At 40.8% G+C, this 24,385-nt stretch overlaps 2 protein-coding genes across 4 annotated transcripts in view; one reads left to right on the top strand and one right to left on the bottom strand.

The window, feature by feature from the left end:
• Positions 1-410: 410 nt before the first annotated feature.
• Positions 411-21,437, bottom strand: hk2 (hexokinase 2). Its single transcript, XM_034872214.1, has 18 exons — positions 21,375-21,437; positions 18,427-18,589; positions 17,404-17,552; positions 16,640-16,759; positions 15,587-15,682; positions 14,757-14,856; positions 14,440-14,623; positions 13,457-13,618; positions 10,158-10,391; positions 9,517-9,821; positions 9,250-9,398; positions 8,749-8,868; positions 7,753-7,848; positions 6,714-6,813; positions 6,348-6,531; positions 3,599-3,754; positions 1,424-1,660; positions 411-1,091 (listed from the first exon to the last, which is right to left on the bottom strand). The coding sequence occupies exons 1-18, from the start codon at positions 21,435-21,437 to the stop codon at positions 947-949; spliced, it is 2,763 nt and encodes a 920-aa protein (XP_034728105.1). The 3' UTR covers positions 411-946.
• Positions 21,438-23,611: 2,174 nt separating this feature from the next.
• Positions 23,612-24,385, top strand: part of figla (folliculogenesis specific bHLH transcription factor) — a 7,498-nt gene continuing 6,724 nt past the window's right edge. For 2 of the 3 annotated variants that reach the window (XM_034872816.1, XM_034872817.1), the window contains exon 1: positions 23,670-23,942. In XM_034872816.1, coding sequence (XP_034728707.1) covers positions 23,757-23,942 — 186 coding nt within the window. In that variant the 5' untranslated portion in view covers positions 23,670-23,756. Of the gene's footprint in view, positions 23,635-23,669; positions 23,943-24,385 lie in introns of those variants that run through there. The other variant, XM_034872818.1, reaches the window with a different exon arrangement.

The following is a 24,385-nucleotide window of genomic DNA, read 5'->3' as shown; positions in this document are numbered from 1 at the left end:
TTCAGAGATAATTCTATATTTTAGATGACGTACGGATCAGCCTTAAGCGATGGGCCGATGTAGTGGGTGGACATTACAGGATCACAATGATACGCATTGGTTGAAATGACTGAACAATTTAATTCTAATTCATAAAGTGTTTCAGCCGCCATAAAATGAATATAAGCACAAACAAATACTTTCATAAATTACCCATCACACTGCCCTGAGGCCCTGGAGCAAACTCGTGTTCTCTATGTACTGTATGCTTTCATTTCCTTGAACTGTCAAACTAGTTTTGTTTTACTCAGTTAAACGCCTTATTAGCGGCGTTAAGACAAACCCATTTTATATGCTGGTGCAATAAAAACACCTAGCTAGACCGGAAACACAACAACACTTTTCATGTTGATAAGAGCATTAAAATGAGAAAAATCAATGGACATTTGGAATAGATAAAAATGTGTGATTAACATTAATTAATGTGATTAATCGCGATTAAATACCGGAATTGAACATAGTGTTGTCAAAGTTGACAACACTAGTTTTTATACACCAAAGAGTTGTTGTTTTTTAAAACCTGATGATTTCATGGCAATTCTGTTTTAATTTGCTGCCTTTGTGAAGCACTTTGTAACATGGATAATAAAAAGCTCTTTAAATAAAGATGATCATTATTACTAAACTGATATATAAGTTTCTATGAGACACATGTTGTCAGCAGGTTTGAAGGTGCAAATAAAACGAGGGAGTGTATAGACAGAGAGCTCTGCAGCTAACAGTAACAGTTGTATTTCACAGAAGACGTAACTCTTCTCTAACACACATACTAAGCTATGAACTAAAGTTCTGACTCAATCTTCCACCATCCTATGCAATCTCAACTCACACCACAAATATTCCAAACACAACCCAAGATCGATCGTAGTACCTTTGGCTTCTACCTGTCCACCAAAGGCTTGATGATTCAGTGCTGCCCGTCGCTCTTCATCCTACAGGCCACAGCTGTGATCAGTGCTGCTCCTTTCCCACTTCCATCCTCCGACTTGTGGAAAGTCACCTGGCACTGCGGTGCCAAATCCTGCAACGTCTCTTGCATGATGCTGGAGAAACTTTAGTAAGAGAGAAAATAAAAAGGATTAGTGCTGAACAGGAGTTACATGTTGAAATCACCCTCTCTAATTGATGGTGCACACTTAGTACAGGGTTTCTGCAGGTTTCACCAAGTCAAAAAAGAATTTTTAAGACCTTTTTAAGACCACAGTGAATGAAATTTAGGACCTTTATCACAACATCATAAACAAAGGATGCTTTGCCGCACCACATCAATTAATAACACTAAGTTAGGACTTCTAACTTACTTCCGTATTCTGGAAACCCAAGGCTCTAGTCAACATATTCAGACTAGTTTACTACTTTGTGTTTGGACATGATTGCTCCTTACTGAGGGTGGGTCTTATAAAGGGTGCCGTCCACTCCCACAGTGATGGAAAGCTGATTCAGGTTGCGGTTCTGTCGTATCTTGTCGACCACAGCAGCTAAACCAGCACCACAGAGCTGAGCTGCACGGCGGGACACCACGCTGCACACTTCCTTCACCAGTACGGAGTCGTCACATGTGGAGCTGGTGAGGCCCAGGTGCTGCAGAATTGAGCGGATCTGTCGCATGGCCAGACGGTCACTTTGGGGTCAGAGAGAATCGGGTTAGACACAGAAGAAAGCTCGTACTATGTACGTTAAGGGCTTTCTTTGTTACACTGATTTTCATTTATTCAAACTTTAAAGGGGTCCTATTAGTGTAGGTTGAATGCCATTGTACGGTTATTATAGACAAAAAAACACTATTTAACTGCACTTCCTCAATATTCATCAATATTAAAAAGGTTTTATGCAATATTTAGCACTACCAAGTTGGTAATGTAAAGCTGCTTAAAGATGTGTGACCATGTGAGAACACGGATTTAGGCCTATAGCATCAGACTTATGTCATATATTACAAGCGTGATAATACATGTTTCATGCTTCACATTTCAAGCAACAAGGAGACATAAGCATAAACCGATGTGTTCCAACTAGGGGTGGGAATCTCTGGGTACCTCACGACTCGATTCTGATTCAGAAGCCAACGATTTGATACTAAACCGATTATCGATGCATCTCGATGCAACAATTTATATAAATCAAATAGTTTCTTAGATTTTGATATTAACAGTATTTGTCACACACAAGTTTTAATGAAATGTTTTGTGTCTACTGAGGTTTTTACTGTGTAGTCCTTCAATGCTTCAGCCTTAAGATGTAGATCAACAGCCTTTATGGGTTTGGACAAATTATTTTATATATGTATACGTACAAAAAATATTTTCTTCCTTTTGGCCATTTTTGTGTTTTTTTCTGCACTTTTGCCTAAACTCTAAGCTGTTGTCCATTATCTCTTTCAGTCACTCTGTTTTCTGATGTGTACATGTCTAAGGACAGTAACTTTGAAATAAAAATCGCGATGCATCTAAGAATCGATTATTTTTCCCACCCCTATTCCCAACCTGGCCACTTCAGTGTATCACCATTACCTTACCACATCCCATTTTAGTCTGGTATTCACAGTTTACACAGACCCGTTGACTCTGCTGCTATTAATCCCCCCACTGTCACTACCTTTACTATGTCACTGCTCTCCAAATACTACACTCTGTAGTTTCTTACTCATTCCGTTTCAGTTTATGCACCTCCAATTATTTATTTATGTTACCGAATATACTTTATTTTTGTTGCTTCTGTTGTACAGCTGCAAATACCAAATGTTCCCTTATTTATTTTGATGGGGATCAATAATGGTTTATTTTACTATTTATATCTACTCCTGCACTAGGCTGCTGTGTCCATTTGCACCATTTTTGGTATTTTTTACCGACATGGTTGAACGCACTTAAGTCCCTTCAGATAATAGCTAGGTGGTATTACTGTGTGTGTGTGTGTGTGTGTGTGTGTGTGTGTGTGTGTGTGTGTGTGTGTGTGTGTGTGTGTGTGTGTGTGTGTGTGTGTGTGTGTGGGTGCGTGGGGTAGAACTGCTAGAAAGGAGAAAAATAAGCTCGGTGATGTTTTTTCTGATTAAGAAAGGCTGCAGCTAGTTGTAAATCCGCTGTTTAGGTAAACAAAACCAGACACTATGACATATTAATATGCAGAAGATTCACCACTGCTAAACAGGAAGCAGAAGATGACGTCCCGTTTTGAACGGGCACTCTAACACGGAAGCCGTCACATGGGGTGTTGTATGGCTGAGCACCAACCAACTTGTTTCCTTGTGCTCTGCGTTGTTTTATTAGTAGTTTTAGAATAAAGACTGACATTTTTTAAATAACGCTGCTTCATAGTGCTTGAACCTGCGATTTATGGCTAGTGGATGCCAACTTTGTAACAACCAATTAGTCTGTAGATTTGACTAATGTGATCTCATTAATAGCTTTAACACATCTTTAATGCCCAGTTTTGTTTGTGCTTTGAGATTTAACTGCATCACAGGTTATTTTCAATTCTTTTTATTTTAACTGTGGTAAGTTACCACAGTTACCACAGTTACCACGGGAAACACAGATGAGTTAAAGTCTGTAATACTCACCTTTCAATCTGTGACAGGAACTTTGTCTCGAAGATGCCCCGGGTCTTGAGTCGCTCTGACAGTTTTCCTCGGAACAGTAAGCCCTTTGCAGTAAAATCCAAAAGCACATTCCTCACTATCTCCCCCAGGTACATGCCGCTGATCATCTTCTCATACCTCAGAGACAGAGACACACAAACTAAAAACTTTCCACAGAAACACATTGGTTACATTTGCAATATTCATATTTGCTAGATCTATCATACTACAAACAATTATATTTTTCTTTAATAATAGCTGCATTCCACTTAGGAGAAGCCCTGGTATTGTGCGTGCTGGCTCACTGGAATACCTTACCAGTACACTTAATGGAACTGAGCAGTCACTGATGTTATTAACTGTTATTAACACCTGTGTTTTTTCTACTGCGCCAAGTCCAAATGTCTCACGTGACAGGGGCTGATTTGTCATAGAGACATTTTCAGAACAGACAGTCTAGACAAGCTTCTTTCAAGAGGAAAACCAACTGCTCCAACTAATAATTATGTGTACTTACTTACTGTAGTTCTGTCAATCAAGGCACCGGAAGCACACTGTCTGCCTCGTGTGTAGTGCTATTTCTTTAGGTAACAGAGTGGACCCCTGCCCACCTGTACAGTGCTGCATAATGTCTTTAGCAGCAAAGACACACAACCCTCCACACACGATTCACAGCCAGATAGCTCATTAACAGCTTGAACAAATCTGCCGCCCAACGCAGTAATAGTCCAGTTGTTTGCTCTGTGTGCCGTTCAGTTCAGCAAACAGTTAACACAAAACCTAAGAGCTGTGAGCTAGATAACATTCTATTTGGTTCTATTTGATCTGAGCTGTAATAGCGTAGAACTGCAGGGTACCACCTAAAACGTATGAAACAAATGCTGAAACATGGTAATAAATTAGTAAACTAAATGGTAAATACAATCACCGTGCAAATTATTTAATTATCACATTTTGTCTAATGAGAGGACAGTAAGTCTTCAAATTTGTCTCTCTATCTTTCTGTGTGTAGTCTTTCAGTTCAGTCAGACTGGCTTCTCCCGAGAAATGTGATTGGTTCCCTTATTTTCTGGCTAATACAGTAACATGCCTTGGCGATGTCTTAGAATCAACTGTTCAAAGTTTGAATCAACTGTCACCTAGAAGGCCAATCAGAGGGGGGTAACAGACCTAAAATATGCTGTGCATTGAATCAATATGAACATAAGTTGCAGCGTATTGTATACTGCTGAAATAAAACTGATGCAGTCCAGGCAACTATCTGTACCATGGGTGAACCTCAACTGCTACAACAGTGGAACCAAATCCGCCCAAGACTGCCTGAGAGGTTTTGGCAGTGCCTGGTGGTGTCTGTGTTGCCGTAGGGACAGCGGCAGGTGACATAAGCTGGGGGAGTTTCTCTGTGTCCTCTGGGTTAAGACGCTGCTACAGTCTTTCTTTTCTTATACTCAATTCTTTGAAAATAATTTCTTTTACTAAAGTGACTAAAATTCAACTAGCAATAATTCTAACATTAATGCAAATACTGCCCAAAATCCTGTTGAAATGCTTTAGTCATTTTAACAGGAATGTTTTTGCTAAAATATTCTTTCTTGTCCCTATCCTAAAAACTTATGCAGTTCTGTGAAATTACCATCCTGTGTCTCTCAGGGCTGTTTCACACTGTACGCAGCATGCGCTGCGCTCGCTGTTAGGTTGCGTCCTTTTCCCAAAAATGTATTTGTTGTGCTTGCAACCGGGCTCAGCGCAAAACAGGAAAGAGTTTGTAAATGCACGTCATACATGAGCCAATATTTGAATGCATGTCAGGTCTGTGTCCGGTGTCAACATCAGACATTTAGTACATGCAACAGTGAGTAGGATACACACGGGATACACAGCGATTCCAGTAGGGGTTTCCGGTGTGGTTTATACCAGTTTTTGTAAGAAATGCACTCACTGTTGTGCAAATGCAAATTATGACTTGACAAATGCACCAAACTGAGAAAGAAATGTAACATAGTAATTGTATTTTAGTGGAGACATGTCAATGTTGATTTCACATAGCAAAAACAAACCTGAATGATTTAAATTAAAATGCTACAATAAGCTACACATCTGGCGTGCCTATTACGATGGAAATATGCTCCCCAGCAAAGTTTGTATCCGTGGTCTCTGTACGACCTCTAACTGTACGAGCACACAGCGTGTCGTAGGCTACAGCTCTGGGAGATCGCTGACGTCCAAAATCAACCTCTTGTCAATGTTCCGTTTGTAGATTGTGTGTTTGCTTTTATCTGTTTCTTTTCACACATGTGAATGCGTGTCACATGGTTTAACTTTGACCGCGGCCCGTCGTGAATGCACGTCACTGCTACCACAGCCACTGCTGTTAAACCATTGCACACGCAAGGTCTGCTAACGGCTAAGCAGGAGGTCAGTTCTGGCGTGCAAGCCATTGACAAGAATGTGTTTTGTAGCGCAGCCTCTTGCACCTACAATGTTACTCGGCCCTGAGAGAGCCTAACCAGTGTCCCTGCTCCAGGAATCTCAGAAGGACTGAATGAAGATACATATCTTACACAAAGGTAAAGATCTCACTTGGCACAGACTTTGTATTGCTACCATTACTGTCTTAATCACATAAATTATAATGTGCATACCCTTTTTTACTTTTCAGATAACAAATGTTAGAGCGATAAATAGACAGCTTCCATAAAGTGCAATTTACATAGATCTTCTAATCCAATACCTCTGTTTCCCAGGATAGTTAGAGCAATCATCCACAATGCGATCAAACTGGGTGCAGAAGTCATCAAGTTCGCCATTGTCACCAAATGCTCCCCACTCCATGTTGACACACATACAGCCGTCATCACCCTCCACCAGTTCAATGTTCTCCATTTCCTCCATGTAACAGGCATTGGTCCCCGTGCCTGAGTTAACGACAGGTGGAAAGGTGTTACAAGAAGTACTGTCATGTCAAGTCAAGTTGAAAACCAGATACTAAGACAAAAAATAATCACTCGTTTGCCCACATTGAATTAATTTTGATGTTTAAAATGGCACAATGAGACTTCCAACTTCCAGAGACAAGGTGAGGGGTTGACAGACTCACCTACAATGAGTCCCACTTCACATTTGGGGTCCTCATAGCTGCAGGTCATCATGGTGCCCACTGTGTCATTAACCACCGCCACGAAGCTCAAATCAAATTCCTGGAATCAGGGATAAAGTGATGAAAATATATTATACTAGAAACATACACTAGTAGCCTAATTGTTTGCACGAATAACCACCTTTGCTTTAAATCCAGAGTCCTAAAAATAGCAGATCTGTGGCTTCAAGTAGTTACATATTAAATTAGATTTTTCATGTAGTTCAGCCTCTTGCACTCACATAACCAGAGAACAGGGGTTGACTTTGTAAATTCATTTTACTCTGAGGTCACTTTAGCTTTTGAGAATGTCATGATTTTATTATTATCCTAAGGCAAGAATACAAAATGCATATTTACATGATCTTTTTCTGTTTTTTTAACTCTGATAATCATAGCACCTAACCCTAACCCCATAACAATGGAATATATAACATGATGCTGCAGTATGCACAGGTCCAAAGTGGCTCCTGGGCTTAGGATGAAACCCTGAGTGAGTTTTCAGAATTAGAACAAATATATATACTGCAATATGTCTAAAACCTCACTGACGCTCCACTCAAATTAATGGCTGAATACATTTCACCTCTATTGACTCTTAAAACCAATAGACGTTTCTTTATTAAACCCTTCCGATGTCACATTTAATAAAATGGTGTCTTGTATGGGACAATTTAAAGAAAGTAAAAAAGTTATACTTTGCTGTTTGCAACCTTAGATCTAAGGGAAAAAAAGGAGAAAACAAAGAAAGAGGGGGAATAAAGCTGTAAATAAATAACTTGAAACCTTAATCTAGAAAAAGAGAATTAAAATAAAATTCTATAGGAAACGGACAAGATCAGTGTGACCATTTCAACTCGGTCTCTACTTCACGAGCAATGAAAAGCTGTTTGTAAGACCCTGTAGCTTCCTGTATAAGCCACATGGTTATACTTTTTTTTAAATCATATTCACTTGTGAACATTCACAGCAGGCATGTACTTGTGATGCGTTTACTGACCTGTTTGCGGCGGACAGCATCTTTAAGCAACCTGATAACATCTTGTCCCTCACAGCCGCTGGCTTTGAAACCCTTTGTCCACTTTAGAAGAATGCCCTGGACAAATGACAGTAGTGATCTGTCTATGTGACTATTATTAACTGTACATATGAATAGAGATAAATTGTACAATTTAAAATCTAAATCAAAAATTGTGGTTTGTTGCATTAAAATGTTGCCACAGAGGGATAAACGGTGCTTTTCTGATGTCTTTGTTTCGTATCAACCTGCAAAAAGACGGTTGATTGGTTGATTGCAGTTCTTTCTTCAGTTTGAAACAATAAAGATTTGTTGTTTTCATTAAAACATACACATACTTTTACCTTACACAATATAATGGGACTTATTTTAAAGGCAGGGGTAAAAAGTGGTAGCAGGGTTTGGCCTTGCAGTTCTCCAGAGCTTAGTAAGCATTTGCTTGAGTTAGAGGCTTTGTCACTCTGTGTAGACAGAGATTACTTTGCAGGGAAGCGGCTTTTAACCAAACCACATGAAAAATAACTGCAGTCCTCTGAATCACTGATATTAGGGCGGCAGTAGCTCATCCCGTAGAGAGTTGGGTTGGGACTGGTACTGAACCCCCAACTACTCGGGCCGCCTTTCCATGTGCAGCCCCCTCCCTCTGAGATCTCTCCATTAGTACATGTTAGGTAATGAGCATGTGTGTGTGTCATTCAGGCATGTGTGTAATGTGTGTAATAACAACAGAGTGAAAACATTGTAATTTTCCCCTGTGGGACTAATAAGGTATACATTACATCCTGCAGCTTTCCCTCTCGCCTCTCTGTTGCCACTTAAATTACAATATGCTGAAAGATCAGCATGGAACAAATTGCCTACAACTTATTATATTCACACCTGAAGTTCAGGAAAATGTGCAAAAATACAGATAGATTCACTATATTATATTTTTAATGCTAGTCGTACACTTAAAATGCATATTGAATCAAGCATTACCTGATCCAGTTTGCTTTGATGACAGGGGAAGGAGAATGTAAATCCCAGAGGTAAGGATGCTCCACTCATGCCCATGTATTCCAGGAAGTCGTTGATGCAGTACACAATGTGGCTGAAAAGCTGGCACATGAGAGACAGCAAGTGTAAAATACTTAAAGCTATAGTGCATAGTTGTCGCCCCCATGAGGAATTCTAACTAATGACAACAACACTGTTGGTGCATCAAAATGATACAAGACAATCTTGAATATAATTTATGCAGTACTATGTGGCCCATCTCCGGCAAAAGTGCAGGTCTTTCCGTTGGTTTTAAATGCCTGCGGCAGAAAGTTCGGTCCGTTTGAGTAATTTAGGATACCCTTTGTCAGAGGGCCAGTTTCAAACATTGAAAGAGATGATTTAACTTCACCAACATGGCGGAGCTCCCTTGATCCCATCCTTTTAGTTGCAGTTACCATTTATATGAAATACTACAGTACTTTAACCCCAGTGATGTTTTACCTCTTCCCCTGTGCCCTGCATAGTCTCCTGGGGAATAGAGTAGATCTTGTGGTGCATGTCCACATTGTGTCTCTTTCCACTTCGCACGCGCACCAACAGTACCCGAAAGCTGGAGCCCCCAAGGTCCAAAGCCAAGAAGTCGCCATGCTCTGATGAGGACAACAAAGACAATAATCCCCAAAAATATGCATGAAAGCATTATAGAAAGAAGACAACTGAACTCAATGACAAGTCAAGTGGAACGTCTCTTTTTCTCCTAAAAGCTACCTGTTCCATCCGGTGTGGCTCTAACAAAGGTGGGAAGCATCTTGACGCTCGCCTGCTCATGGGTTTGCTTCGACAGGCCGCGCACCATCTCCTCACTCATTCGCTTTTTTACTTCCAGCAGCTGTTCACGGCCTAAACGCAAGGTGTCGAGAATGCGTTGACGCTCAGCATGTTGAGCGGCTAGGCGGTAGGCTACTGCTGTTACCATGGCAGCACCTTTCCCACTGCCACACTGTGACTGCAAAAAACGCACATCACAGTCTGGCACAAGTCGCCTTACCATCTTGTGGAGCCTCCTGGAAAACCTAGGAAAATTAGATACATTTTGTGAAATCTGTGTTCTTTTGAAATCACTTCAGTTCTACAATTTCTCTTGTACAGACAAGCTCATTAAAGTTTAAAGGTATAGAAATGCTGATTTCTATCATGTATTATTTATGATTGACTACTTAAAACTTAACGACATACCTCATTACAAGTGTAGAAAGTTGAGTTTTTTATATTTTTTTTATTAAAAATTAACAAACTACCTACAGTGTGTGCACTTTACAAAAAAGTGTTTTCCTGTTCTGGTTGTTTGTAGCTCAGTTGTATTTGCGTGAGATCCACGAGGCAGACGTGATGTGTTCAGGAACACTTACTCTGGATGATTCTTGTAAACGGAGCCGTCCACGCCAATAGTCGTACGCAGCTTCTCAGCTGCTTTGTTATCCCGGATCTGCCGCAGCACTGCCACTAGAGTGGCAGCACACAAGTGTGCAGCCCGTGTAGATACAATCTGACACACCCTCTGAGTGGATACACAGTCCTCAACCAACGGGTCCAGACCCAGGCCCCGGAGCACCTTCTCTGCACTCGACAGGCCTTCCTCATCTCTGTAGGTAAAGCAGAATAAAAATCACCTTCACTATAAATTTGACTGCTCAGTGTGGTTTGGAACAGGGTAGGCAGAAAATAAATGGATGGATAGGAGGAGGTGGATCGTCCGCTAATCACAAGGTTGGCAAAGTGTCCTTGAGCAAGACTCTAAACCTCAAATTGCCCCTCATGGTCAGGCCATCACCTTGCATGGCTACACTGGCTCGCTGCCATCGGTGTGTGTGAATGGGTGGATGAAAAGCGGATATCAAAGCATTGTGGCTAAATAAAGTAAATGCAGATTTTCACCATAGATACTATTTGAACAGTTTGTTTGAACTTATGAAACCGATCAGTGTCCCATATAGAGGCATGTGATTAGCATAGTCCAAACAGCAAGAAGATCTGTGGAGAGCCTGCATCCACCATGATGCCATGCACAAAATACCACCAACTAGGCCTGCGCGATTCAGGGAAAAATATGAATCATGTTTTTTTAGCTTAGAATTGATATCCCGATTCTCTGCCATGATTTTTTGACCATGACAAAACAAAACAAATTGGCATTACTAAACATAGATTTTTTTTGGCACCTATAGCAAATAGCTCATCACCACAAGCCTATATCGCTTTTTGTTATTTAAACTTTGCTGTGTCACAAGCCAAAGCATTAAAAGATTGTTGTAGCAACCAACTTACTAATAACTTAGATTAATTTAGTTAATTTCATGAAACCCAAGTGTGCTTTACACAAGTACAGGGGGACAAGGGAAAAGAAAATAGAAGGCCAACACAAATGAAAGGGGGACGCAATTCAATGTCGCTTACTGACGTGCAACCACATCGCACAATCCAAAGTTATTTTATGAATGAAATGTACCTGAGAGCCCATTCGGGGTTGGTTTTGAATCATTTACAATCCTGTAATCGTCACCATCTGTTGAAAGCCTGTATCGCGTTATAGCCCGGTGTCGGTCACTTTAGCTTTTAGTTTTTCTTCCTTTAATTTCCTTTTTTCTGTGATGGTCCTGCCCCAGTATCAGCCATAACTATAGCAGATAACTTCTAAAATAAAATAAAAGTACAATTAGGCCTATATAAGGAATCTCCTGTTACCTTTTACCTGGCTGGATACTTACTAACACAGGCTTTTCCGGTGATGCGCTGAAATCTGTATCCCGTCAGATTGTGTGCTCTGTAGCGCCGCCTACCTGCCCTAAATCATTTTGTGTCTTTGCGGGGAAATTCCGACCAGGGCAGAGGAATTAACACAAACTATACAAAAATAGCGTTTGCTGTTACGGGTCATTTAAGATCATCAGAGTAAAAATTACAGTTTCAGAAACATTTAAAAGTTACATATTACCTAGGGATGTACCGGTATGAAACTGTGACCTCGCAGTTATAATTAACAAAATGATCACGGTTTTCGGTGTTATCGTGGTGATTTTAAAATACTTTTTTTCTGCTCGTTCTGCAGACAGGATTACTATCTTCAATCAGCTGTCCATCAGTATTCCCTATAATAACCAAAAAATGCCCATGCTTCACACTTAGTCTTCTTAGAGGGCTGATAAACGTCCTGAGCGCGGTTATCTCCTCCTTCCGCCATGATTCCAACTTCAAGAAACACACGTTGGAGGCTACGCAGTGCGCCTGCGCGGCAGCTTCAGGAGACTCGGGTGAAGTTGGGAAGGATTCGGTAATCCAAGTGATACTTATATTTTAAATGAAAAGAGTCATTCTTTTCACTAACATTTTTACCGTGGTTTACCGTTGCACCGGTAATCGTTACATCCCTAATACAGTCACTTTAAATCTATGCAATTTCCTTTTGAACCATTATTATTTCTATAGATAACGCCCAAAAAGCTTAACACTAGCACAGCATGTGGGGACACTACTGTTGTAGTCAGACAGACAGAGAGTGTGATTACCTACGTTAATCCGTGCTTCTCCTCACAAACAAAGGGGGTGTTTTTCTGAAAAACACTAAAACCAATGCAAGGGCTATGGCAGTTCTAGTGGAAAAATCCTCCATCATTCAGAACAAATGCAGCAGAAGTTAAAGGTTCACTTCAGGTTTTTTTCAACCTAGTCCCTAACTTCCTATGTTTTTGTGGCTGAGTGACTCATCATGGGAACAACAATCTTTGACGTTGGTCCAGTATTAACCAAAATCGGTGCAATCAGCACCTTCAATTTACAAAGGGCTTGTTTTGCCACTGACAGGCTTAGATTATTATTATAATATTTTGGAATGGATTCCTACAGAGATTGACCTTTAGATTAAAGGGTAGGATTCAGATTTTTAAACATAACATCAGCAAAATTCCCATTGCTAAACCCACCAGACTCCATGTAAATAAACAATTTTATCATGGTGACATACACCTCGCACATTCAAAGGTGACAGACAAACAATAAAACTATGAAAAGCCATTTTGGTTCTGTACTATTAGAACAATCCAATTGGCTGGGTAGAAGCCCATCGCTCTCCCATCATTGCTTTTCCATCAATACAAACAAGAATGAATGGTAGGAAGGAAGTCATAGCTGGTGTGTATAAAGTTAGCCTAGTCTACAAACCAAAAGATAATATCAGCACACCCTGCCCTTAAATGTTTGTATTTAGCTGGTTTGGTTGCTTATTGTCATTTTGAATAGACAGCATGACCTTCCTTTATCTACTACTATACTTACTAGTCTACAAGTAAGACTTCCATCCTAATACAAACTCCTTTTTTCAGCCCTTATTTGTCCTTGTGTATAAAACAGAACGGATAGATGAACATGTTCTTTGTTTTAGTCAATGAATACCAGCTGTAGCTGTAGCGGTAGAGTCGTCTCAATTATCCAGGTGATGTCAGGTCTGACCTAATCAAACCATTGGACGTTTTTTGCAACCTTGAAGATGTTCCACTGTTCCTTGGTTTTAGGTGGACACTATTTGTCTGCTTCTTACTATGTTACTGTGCAGCTGTACCATCACTGCATCTGACTTTTTCAAACACTCTCTTTCTCACTCAAACACACACACACACACACACACACAAACAAACAAACAAACACACAAACTAACTTGTCATTCTCAATGGCATAGATGTAGCTGGTGTTGAAGCTTCCTGTTGTGAGGAGCTCTGCTGTAGTCTTGCCCTGGAACAGCAGCTGCTCTTTGGTCATTCTCACCAGGATTAGACGCACCAGTTCCCCCATGTACAGGCCACTGATCATCTTCTCAAACCTATACGCCAAAACAAAATATTGTTATATTTATACCTGTGTCTACACGTGCACATACACACACAAATGCAGCTAACTGACAGCCTATCAGATGCTGACCTCTGACATAAGTGATGTTTCAGTAAGGACACCACCTGACATGTCTGTCTGTCTGTTCAAACTTTTTCACTGATGTTAAGTTACGTTATCATCAGTTATGTTATTTAAGGTCATAAATATAACATTTAGATCCATTGTTAGCCATTGTTTTTTCTAGATGATTTGTCAATTTCCTTGTGTGAAAGAGTCACTCTTTTAATTTTGTAATGGTCAGTGCAAGTCACGCCGGCCAATGTCAATTAAAGGAATTACACATTTCTACTCTGTTCCATTATTCTACACAGCACTGGATTTTACATCAACCCTGTATGTCCTGCAAATATTAAAATATTTAATTGCAATTAATCGCATTAAGCACAAATCGCACAAGTTAACATGTAATTAATTGCACCTTTTTATTTATTCTAAAGGTCTAGCTTGATCCGGTGTGGTGTTGAAGTTTTTCTAACGTTACTAGTTGTTGCCAAAGCATGTGAAAAAAACTACAAAGTTTGCTAAGCCAAAAAGAACGTTAATCTTGTGATCAAAAAATTGTTAAGCAGGTCGAATTTAGGAAGGGTTCTAGTAAGATATCATGAATATAATGATATAAACAATGGAAATTAGAAATTAAGACATCTCTAGTAGAAGCCTTCCTGCAGTTGAGTTAAGTAAGCCACTGCTAAGAGATGATTTAATTAGGATTTAAATAGTACCAAGTCAGATAAGCTAGAAGACACTCACAGCTGCTTGCCAGGGTTCAGAGAGCCTGCGTCTATTTCCCGGTCAATGTCGGTGCGCAGGTCCTCGAGGGTCCCATCGTCTCCAAAAGCGCCCCACTCTATATTGACACACATCCGCCCCTCGTCACCGTCCAGCAGCTCAAGGTTCCTCATTTGCTCCATATAGCAGGCATTGGTCCCCGTTCCTTGAGGGATAATTCAGCTCATTTCTATGCACACCATATTAATATCAAAAGGTGAATAACATACTATGTGGTATGTATTAAGATTCCCCGATATTTATAATTTGCTATACATTCACCGGTGGACTGGACTCACCCACAATGAGGCCAATTTCACAGTGATGATCATCATAGCCACAGGTCATCATGGTTCCTACTGTGTCATTGATCACAGCCAGGATGTCGACGTCAAAGTCCTGCAATTTCATTTAATTGTATACATTAAAAACCAGCAGAGACAAGTTGTATCGATGTGGACTGGGGATTAAAGATTGAGTTCATTTACAATATTTTATATATATATATATATATATATATATATATATATATATGTGTGTGTGTGTGTGTGTGTGTGTATGTATATATATCTATACACACACACACACACACACTCACAAATTTCCATTGCGCTCCATTATAGACAGAATCCCAGCTGAGATGAGTTGCATAGTTTTTTAACCCGGGCAGCAGGTCAGATTACATTATGCGATTACATAACTGTAAAAGGCTTCTCCAGGCTTTTTTTAAATGATATCAGACAAGAGAACAGAATGAGCCTTAGGGACATTGGATAAATGGTTGCTGATAAAGGCCAATATAGATATTGCATTAAAGATTCCCCCCCCCCCCCCCCCCCCCCCCCCCCACTTAGATCTGCTGGTATTCTGTCTATAATGAAGTGGAATAGAAATTTGTAAGTTACCCCAAACTTTTGACTGGTATTGTTTGTGTGTGTGTGTTTCATATTTCAGTTTGCATAGGTGGCTATAATAATATAGTGTTTTAGCTTATGTTTTTACATTTCTTTGCATTTACTTCACAGACTTAACAAAAAAGGATTTCTAGGTCTTTGTAAGTTTGCATGTTTTGGAAATGAATGGCAATGGTTTATGTAACATATCATGAAACTAGAAGTTGTACACCTACCCCTCGTTTTTTGATTGATTTTCTCAGAAGGTTGACCACATCCTTTCCCTCTACCCCATTCGACTTGAAGGCTTTAGTCCAAGACACCAAAACAGCCTGCAAATCGTAAAATAAAGACACAGAGCAGAACCAAGATTATCTGCCATTTCATTTTAGCCTTGTCATCAGGTATCAGTTTAATCAATCATAAACTGTCCAGAGTAGTCACACAGACCCCACCAAGTACCAAACTAATTGAGTGACCTGCCATTAATGGACAAAGTCAAAAGTTGACCCAACTCTGATAAAAAGTCACCACATTTAAAACAGCAAATTGATGCAAAATGGCTAATTGCTATGCAAATCCAAAAAACATAATAAAAAGCATCAAATACTTGATGCTATGTATTACTACTACTACTAATAATAACTATTTGTTTGGTTTATTCGTAATACAGTATCATATTGAAAATAATTCAAACTATAAGGCAGGGTTCCTATGAGCAACCTATGACCTGGGGACCAGCATGGGCACGCTAAGCCATTTTCTGAACGACTGAAAACTGAACGAGTAACCATCTGGAAAAGAGGAGACCACAACAATATGCAGGTTACAGGGCAAGCCTTTCCGTTTGTATGGAGGTTCATTGGAAGAGGAGACCGTGCTATATGTGCGATTTGCCTTTTAAAATGTATTGTTTCAAATGTCAATGGTACAGCGTGACTTTGAAACTAGGCATGAGGAAATCTCAGTATCAGATCCAACTCTGTCTTCATAAAAATACTTTCTTCAGCTCAACCCTTCGATCATAAGGCCCTATCTTAACGATCTAAGCACATGGCTAGAAGCTTATAACATACCAATTACCGGTATTTAGCTGTAGGTATGCTACTGGTGATCCTTTCACAATTTTGCATTACATTTTATAAAAATACTAATAAGGAGTACTCACACATTTTATATTGATATAATTTAATGTTCTACACCTGCTGTTCTATCAAATAAAGGCGGAAAAGCCCAAAAAAGAATCTTAAAATAAATAAATAAATGAAAACGTAGATAAAATCACTCACCTCATCCAACTTGGTCTGCTGACAGGGAAAAGAGAAGGTGAAACCCAGAGGAAGCTTTTTATCCTTTATACCCAACTTCTCCAGAAAGTTAGCCAGACAATCAGCTATGTGGTCAAATAACTACAGGAGAAAGAAAACGTATGTTTTGTTATTAACCAAGAGTCTTATTACCCATAATCAGTAGTAATTCATAGATGGAGGGTTTCTAAAGTAACTAAACATGACATCTGATTTTACCGCCAAGTGGTTTATAATAAAACCGAAGCAATAACAGATAATGTTAGCGTTTATTGCCACATCAATGCAACTTTTTGCTGTGTATCTTCAAAAATCCGGCTACAAAGAGCAGCTAGAAAATTGCAATTTTATTTTAACAATAATTTTATTTGACCTATGACTAGAGCCGCAGATGAGCTCTGGTGCACTGACAAAACAGGTGACAGGCTGTGCACATAACATTTAAAATGGGTCTGGATGATGTTTGAATGTGCTGGATCTATATAGCGCTTTTACATCATACAGGAAACATTCACCATTCACAGTCGTACAAGGTGCCAGCTGCTCATCAGATACACACTCACACACATTCACACTCTGATGCGCAGCATCGGGGGCAACTTGGGGTTCGGCGTCTTGCCCAAGGACACTTCGACATGGGACTGCAGGGCAGGGATTGAACTACCAACCTTCCGATTGGCAGGCAACTGCTCTACCACTGAGCCACAGCCACCAGGCTTTAATTAGCCGCGTGTAGTGCCTCTCACCTCAGATCCGCAGCCTCTCATGAGGTGTTCAGGAATGGCATATATCTGATCTTCCATCTCCACCGCTTGCTTGCCATTAGCCATAACTTTGACCAGGAGCACTCGGAAGTTGGTTCCGCCCAGATCGAGTGCCAGGAATTCACCTTGTTCTTTATACAAAAAATAAAGTAAAAATATCACATACAAATCACATACATATCTCACACACACACACACACACACACACACACAGACACGCACTAAAAGAGCAAGTCAGCTCCTTTAGTTTATGGTCGGCTCGACCAGATGTTCTCCACATCGATTTACGTTCATACGCTTAGGCGTATCTACGGTGTAGACTCAACGGAGTACTATAACTCAAGCTTAAGAGCTGACACATCCTCTTCACCGATCCTGAGGCAGGTTGGGGGCCAGTGGGGTGATGTCTGAGTTGGAGCAGGTGAGTGGTGTGGATGTTGGCTTATCAAACCAACCTACAATAAAACACATTCACTTTGTCAGCAGCCGGTCGGGTTTCCTGAAGCGGATGATGTCCTCTAGGCCTCTCCACACTGACTCAGGTATGTAGAATGAAACCTGCTTTACCAGTTTTTCAGCTTTTCGGAGTAGCTTTTCACTGCTACTCTGATCCTCTGTGGGAATAATTTGACTTTTCACAAATATCCTCACAAAAGCGGATATAAGATGTCACAAAGTCAACTTTGGTTATACACGCGTGAGCCTCCGTAGAGGGCGAACTACAAACATGGCGAGCTACAAACATGCACTGAGACATTTATGCTTAAAAACGTCCCATGGCATGAAAATGTAACTTTTTGAGGTCTGTGAGGAGTGAATTTTTTCCTTGAGACTGTCATCTGCATCACGCCCAAGATCAACCCTTTATTCACTTTATTTGGCTAATAATATAATGTTGTTGTTATTCAGTGGTGAGTTTAAACTACCAGAGAATGAATGTGGGTTGACCATGTGTTCAGTCGACCCCCTTTATATATGCATTTGCTATATGAAAAGGGGTATTACCTGTTCCGTCAGGTGTGGAGCGCACAAACGTGGGCAACATCTTGACAGCAGCTGTGGGGTTGGTGTCTCTGCACAGGCCTTTGTCCATCTCTCGTCGAAATCTTATTGACAAATCCATCAACGTCTTATCTGACAGCTGAAAATGGTGCAGGTATTTGTCCACCTAAGCCATTGTAGAGAGGAGAAACCGTTAAATAATGCAAGCTAAGAAGTCATGTATAGCATTACAACAGTGAGTAGATAAAATAATATAGTACTACGGTCTGTAGCCTATGCCAGTCCAGTTGCAAAAGCAGCATGTTAAAACCCATGTTGCACCTTAAATAGATGCAAAACAACCTCTTATGTTGGCTGAGAAGCATTTCTGCTTAACGTTGCTGGATGAACAATAAGTGTGGATAGTTCAATTAAACTGCTGGCCGCTGTATTTAGTGTCCGGCTGCCACCAGAGCTCAATAATAAGCCAAGCTCAATAAATTTGAGATGTAGCGTTGGTCTGGGGTGGTCGGCTGTGTATTTTCTCCTTCAGCCAATCCGACCAACAATCCGGGTGACATAGAAGCGACAGCGGTATCAACGGGTTGCTGCGCTCCGGTGGCCGTTATGTTGAATGTAAACAAGAAGCTGCTTGGTTGCTTCTCTATTGTTGTTGTGTTAAACCAGCCAATAGCACGGCAGGTAGATAAGCCAGTTTGAGATTGGTTCCTGCGAAATTGTGAACTGAAGAAAGAGAATTAAAGGTGCAGGTTTCCCGACCGAGCGGCAGGGAGAAATCCAATTGCCAGCGGAGTGGGCGGGGCTTACCCAGTCTAGCTGCTCTGTGGTCAACTTGCTAAAAACGCTGAACAGCCGCACAGTTTTCTGCTTCACTCTTTTTTGCAGTACTATCTGTACTGGATTCCACTGCATTCACACTTTTAATATTTGAGTCTTATCTGCAAACCGCTTCAAAGTAGTTACACAAGGTGCCTTACAAAATGGTGTACTTAAAAGATACAGACATTTACAGAAATTCAGGATTTTTTAAATAAATTGTGTACGCCAAACAATGAATTTAAACGTCTCCGTTTTCTTTCTATGTCACCTTGGCCCTGTGTTTGGACCATGTGTCTAGGCAAAACATTACAGAAATGCCTTGTAGACTAAAGAACAGAAGGCTCTGGCTCAGGGGCACAAGCTGTCCGTACTGTAGCACAATCTGAAACTAAAGATAGTGGGGATAGTGGGGGTGCAATGGTAGGAGTTAAGCTGTTTACAAAGGTCTATTTATCAATGTAGAATTTGTGATAAAAACAAAGGAGAGGCACTGGTGTTAACATAAAAATGGTTTCATTTGATTAAAGTGTCCCAGTAAGCCGTGGCAGCGAGCCAGCATGCACGATACCAAACGTCTCCTTTTAGTTCAGACATCAGCACTTTGATGATTCATGTGCTTGTCCTACTGTGAACTGTAAACATGTCTTGTATGAAAAACCGCAGCCTAATGATAAAAATTATGAAATACTTTATTAATATGGCACCTTTAAGAACATAGTTTAGAAAGTACTTTGACAGATAAATCAAGGCAAAGGCAGGATACCCAGGGGTCAACATCACAACAGAGAGCTGGACAGTGGGGCCAAACAATAGAAAGACAAAAGAAGCAAAAGAAATAACAAACATACCAAATAAAAACAGGCAAATAAAAAAAGAGTAAAATCAATAGGTAAAATAAATAAAGGGCATTTAAAAATAAAAAAAGACATCACATGAAAGCAAGTGCCCTGATGACAAAAGCCCAGTCACCCTAAGAGTTCCAGCCTTCATGCCCAACTTCATAGTCCTGAAGGCTGGGTCATGACCAAAAGAACTACATCACGGACACAAGCAGCTGAAATGGGTTTCCTCACGAGGGGCTGGCCTCTCCCTCAGTGATAGGAGGAGAAGCTCAGTCACAAGTGGGCAACTCGGAGTAGAGCCGCTGCTCCACTGCGTCGCAAGGAGCCAGCTGAGATGGTTCGGGCACCTGGTAAGTCTCACCCCTAGACGCCTCTCTAGGGAGGTGTTTGAATCACATCCAGCCAGAAGGAGGTCTCGGCGAAGACCCAGGACCGGGGGCAGAGATTGTATCTCCATCCTGGCCTAGGAACGCCTCAGGATCCTCCAGTCAGAGCTGGCTAATGTGGCTCGGGAAAGGGAGGTTTGGGGTCCCCTACAGGAGCTTGCTGCCCCCTCAACCTGACACTGGATAAGCGGAGGAAGATAGATGGATGGATGGATGGATGGATGGATGGACTCTTAGATTTAAGAAGGGCCCTACGCGAGGATCTAACGCAGCAAACTGGCTCAAATGTGGTCAACATCCCCACTCCATAGCTTGACGCCTGACAATCTTTAAAGGTGATCAATTGTATCATATTGTTTGGGTTGTTTTGTATGTGTAAGCACATTGTGAGCAACCATGCTCCAAAGAAAAATTCCTCGTATGTGTCCTTATACCTGGCTTAGCAGGATTGGACTTCTAAATGTAAACCATGAAGAACCCTAGGTGCTGCAGTCTGAGCTGGTTGGAGGCGAGACAATGACTTGTGGTGGCTGACAGAAATGAGGGCGTTACGGGGAGTCTTAACGAGACTACGGCTTGTGGAACTGCAACGTTCCAGTCCTGTAGCTGTGTACAGTACATGTTGTGTCACTTCACAGTTCCTTATGGCACGTGTTGTCTGAGCTCACAGCTGATGCTAATGTTAATGTTAATGTTAATGTTAATGTTAATGTCAATGTGGGTATTCAGACGGAGCGAGCAGGAAGTCATACTGCGTTGATAAGGTTACATGCTAGGAGCCGGGCTACCAGCTGGACCCGTGTTACCGTCATACAGTAGGGAGAGCCATTCTAATGCCCCGTCCTGATAGACCAGAACGGCCACGAAACAAAGTCAGCCGAGAGATTCCTACAGGTGTACTCACGTTCTGCGCCTGGTCATCATGAAGCTCGGTACAGTAATTAGCCAGCAGATTGGAGGCTGACATCTTTAGATAGTGATGTGTGGCGACTTTATTTCCTCGTCCTTCAGCTTTACACTTGCACACAGTTGATCTACAAAGACAACTTTTTAAAATACTAAACCCAAAGAAAAGGTATTTTCACCCGCCGCTTGGTTTCTTGTCGCCAAAACTCGGGAATTTAAAGTGTAACGCTAGTTAAAAACGCAGTCGTAACGTTAATAAGAAACTTCCAGCTTCCTGAAGTTTGTAATAGTTCCTCGACGTCATTCCGAGTCGACGGCGCTGATTGGCTGCGAGAAGGCGCGGCAAGCTCTTCCTACCAAATCATGATGTATTTTAAGACAGTAATAACCGGACACAGTTAAGGTAATAACGGACGTATAGGCCCACAGGCTGCTGCTGGACAAGGAAGGTCTACCTTAAAATAACAGCTATGCCAAAGCCTTTAGTGTTAAGTGTGGGTTGTCATTTCAATGTTGATTAAACTTATATTATATCTACAGTCAGCTGCAGCTTCGAGTTACTTTTCTGATTGTGACTTTTCTATGAATATAGTATTTAAGGATTGTAATATTGTACTATTTAAAGTGTGTACTTTTGTATTTACTTTTTTTTAATGCAGTACTTGTAGCTATGATATAGTATTACAATATAATGTGCTAGTTTTACTCTTAAAACATTTGAATACTTGCTTGCAACATTATATTTTGTGTGTTTCTAATAAAGTATTTCACACATTGATACTATATGTTTTAATAACTTGGTGCTACCTGACGCTGAAGAATGAGCCATGACCGAATGAAGGGATGATACACAGCCTAGTACTACACATGAAAGCCTGAGCTACTGGACATGTCTCAGAAGCTGAAGACCTGTGTCTTCAGTCTTCTTTTTACATTGCTTGTAGTGGTTTAATTATAGAGAAGAAGAGTTTGAGATTAGTGTAATTAGAATTATTATACAGATCGCACAGCACGTCCACAACACAGTAAATAGATATTGGCTATACTACATATACAAATGTCTCTATATGTGTTTTTGCAGTATACTTAATGCCAGTCTCAGTGCCTTACAGGCCTCACATGAGACTTGATATATGAGATTATATTTCACACACATGGCCTTGGCACCTCTGGGGGGAGCTTGCCACCAACGCTTCGCAGCCCAAGGTCAGCATTGAATCTGTAATTCTGTGTGATCTTTGATGGGCTTCTTTTCCCCACTATTTGTTCATATAAGCTGTTCTTGAGTATAAAGGAGACCATAACTAAAATGTATTATTATTATTATTATTAAGCAGCATGACATACCTATAGTTCTGGTAGATCAGAAAGCTCCCAATAGTCATGTAGGTATGCACAGACCAACCTCCGTTTTTTAATTTGAGGACTTGAGTACAGTAGCTGGGTTCCTTTTGTTTAGTATAACACAGTTTTACATTCACATTGAACTGTTGAGTAACATTTTCACTGCTGATACACACAACTGAATCAAATCTGATTTTTACTATTAACATTTATTCAGACTGCCAGCCCAAATCTTTTGTTTCGGTATATTCATATTGAGTTTAGAAAGTCTGGACAGCAAAAGAAAATATGATTTTGCGAAGGAGGGGGCTGGTCTCAGTCCGGATGCTCTGCCCGCCTAATCGGAATATAAAGTCAGACTTTTTTGTTACTTGCAACCAGTGTTGGGCAAGTTAGCCTACTTTTAAAAAGTAATTAGTTACAGTTACTACTTAAAGCGGTTACTCAGTTACAAATTATTAAGTAACTAGTTACTCCAGAAAGTAAATAAAGCGTTACATTGAAGTACATTTGTAGATGCTCAAATGTGACAAAACGTTTATGAAAGCCATCACCAAAATAGTGATACATCATGTCATTGTGTTACTTGTAGCTGGAATTATAGTTAATATAAATTATTTCCCTATTGTTGGGAACCATTGGAACTTTTTCAAGGACCCCTGTGGGCCCCTGGACCGGGCTCTGGGAACCGCTGGTCTACCGTTCCCACTGAGCAAGTTTGACCTGCGGGTTTCACGACAGTTGCACAAAGCAGATGAGAAGTTTTTTACTATTGCCGCAAATAACACAAAAATATGCTTTGACATAAAAAAGTAGGAAGTAGCCCCCGTAGTTAAGAGTAGACCTGTGACAGGGTTTAATTACACTCCCATTCGGATGGTTGTCCTCAGGGCCTAATTAAGCACGGAGCACAGGTGTGTGTCCTGCGCTCTCCGCACACCTCTCGTCTCCTGCCTCTGATATAGACATGACTTGGGATTGAAAATCATTTACAGAAGCAACACATTATCGAGTCTAACATCTGCTACTTGTTGAAATGAAGGTGCCGGAGGAGGAACTAATGAGCGACATATTGAAGCGGTTAACGGGCGAGTCCGCCCTGCCTGCGTACAGCAACATCGAGAAGTTCAGACGAGGAAAGGACGGCTTGTACTTCGTCGCCGAGGACTTTCATGAAACTGTGAAAAAAAGGGAATTGGTCAACGCCAAGGAACGACTAAGAGTGAGTGTTCTTTGGAAATGACACTGTTTGAACCACGAATAATTGTTAGATAGTTTGGTAACAGACGGGAGGGTGAGCAGGTTCAGTTCCCCTGAGCAGAGGAACTCACGTTCAACTCTGGTAAGTTAGCTAAGTTAGCTTAGCTTTCCTTAAGCTAACTTAGCATACACGTATCTTTTCCCGGAGCTGGTTTATCCAGCTAGCTAGCTAGCTGTACATGCTATATATTATCTTTGACACTCCCCCAATCATACCCACTAGCCAACCACAGTCAGCTTGTGTACAGAGCCGTATTTATTTATTTATTTCCTGTATAAATAAACTGCACAATGAATTATGATCAAGTCAGGATCTTTTATCATGCATCATGTGCTAGGTTTTGCAAAACCAATGTAGCTGTTAATTCAAAGGTCGTAGTTTTGGGTTCAACATGGGGGGGGGGG

Source organism: Etheostoma cragini, chromosome 5, assembly GCF_013103735.1.
Source record: "Etheostoma cragini isolate CJK2018 chromosome 5, CSU_Ecrag_1.0, whole genome shotgun sequence".
In the NCBI taxonomy this organism is placed as follows: Eukaryota; Metazoa; Chordata; class Actinopteri; order Perciformes; family Percidae; genus Etheostoma; species Etheostoma cragini.
This window is presented reverse-complemented; position numbering and strand designations above follow the sequence as displayed.

What these genes read in the sequence shown, in the direction of transcription:
- hk2 (XM_034872214.1), bottom strand. Translation starts at nt 21,437, where the DNA reads ATGTCAGCCTCCAATCTGCTGGCTAATTACTGTACCGAGCTTCATGAT. An exon ending in CTCCACACCTGACGGAACAG is followed by an intron (nt 17,553 to 18,426) that starts GTAATACCCCTT and finishes TTTTGTATAAAG; the next exon opens with AACAAGGTGAATTCCTGGCA. An exon ending in TGAGAGGCTGCGGATCTGAG is followed by an intron (nt 16,760 to 17,403) that starts GTGAGAGGCACT and finishes TTTCTCCTGTAG; the next exon opens with TTATTTGACCACATAGCTGA.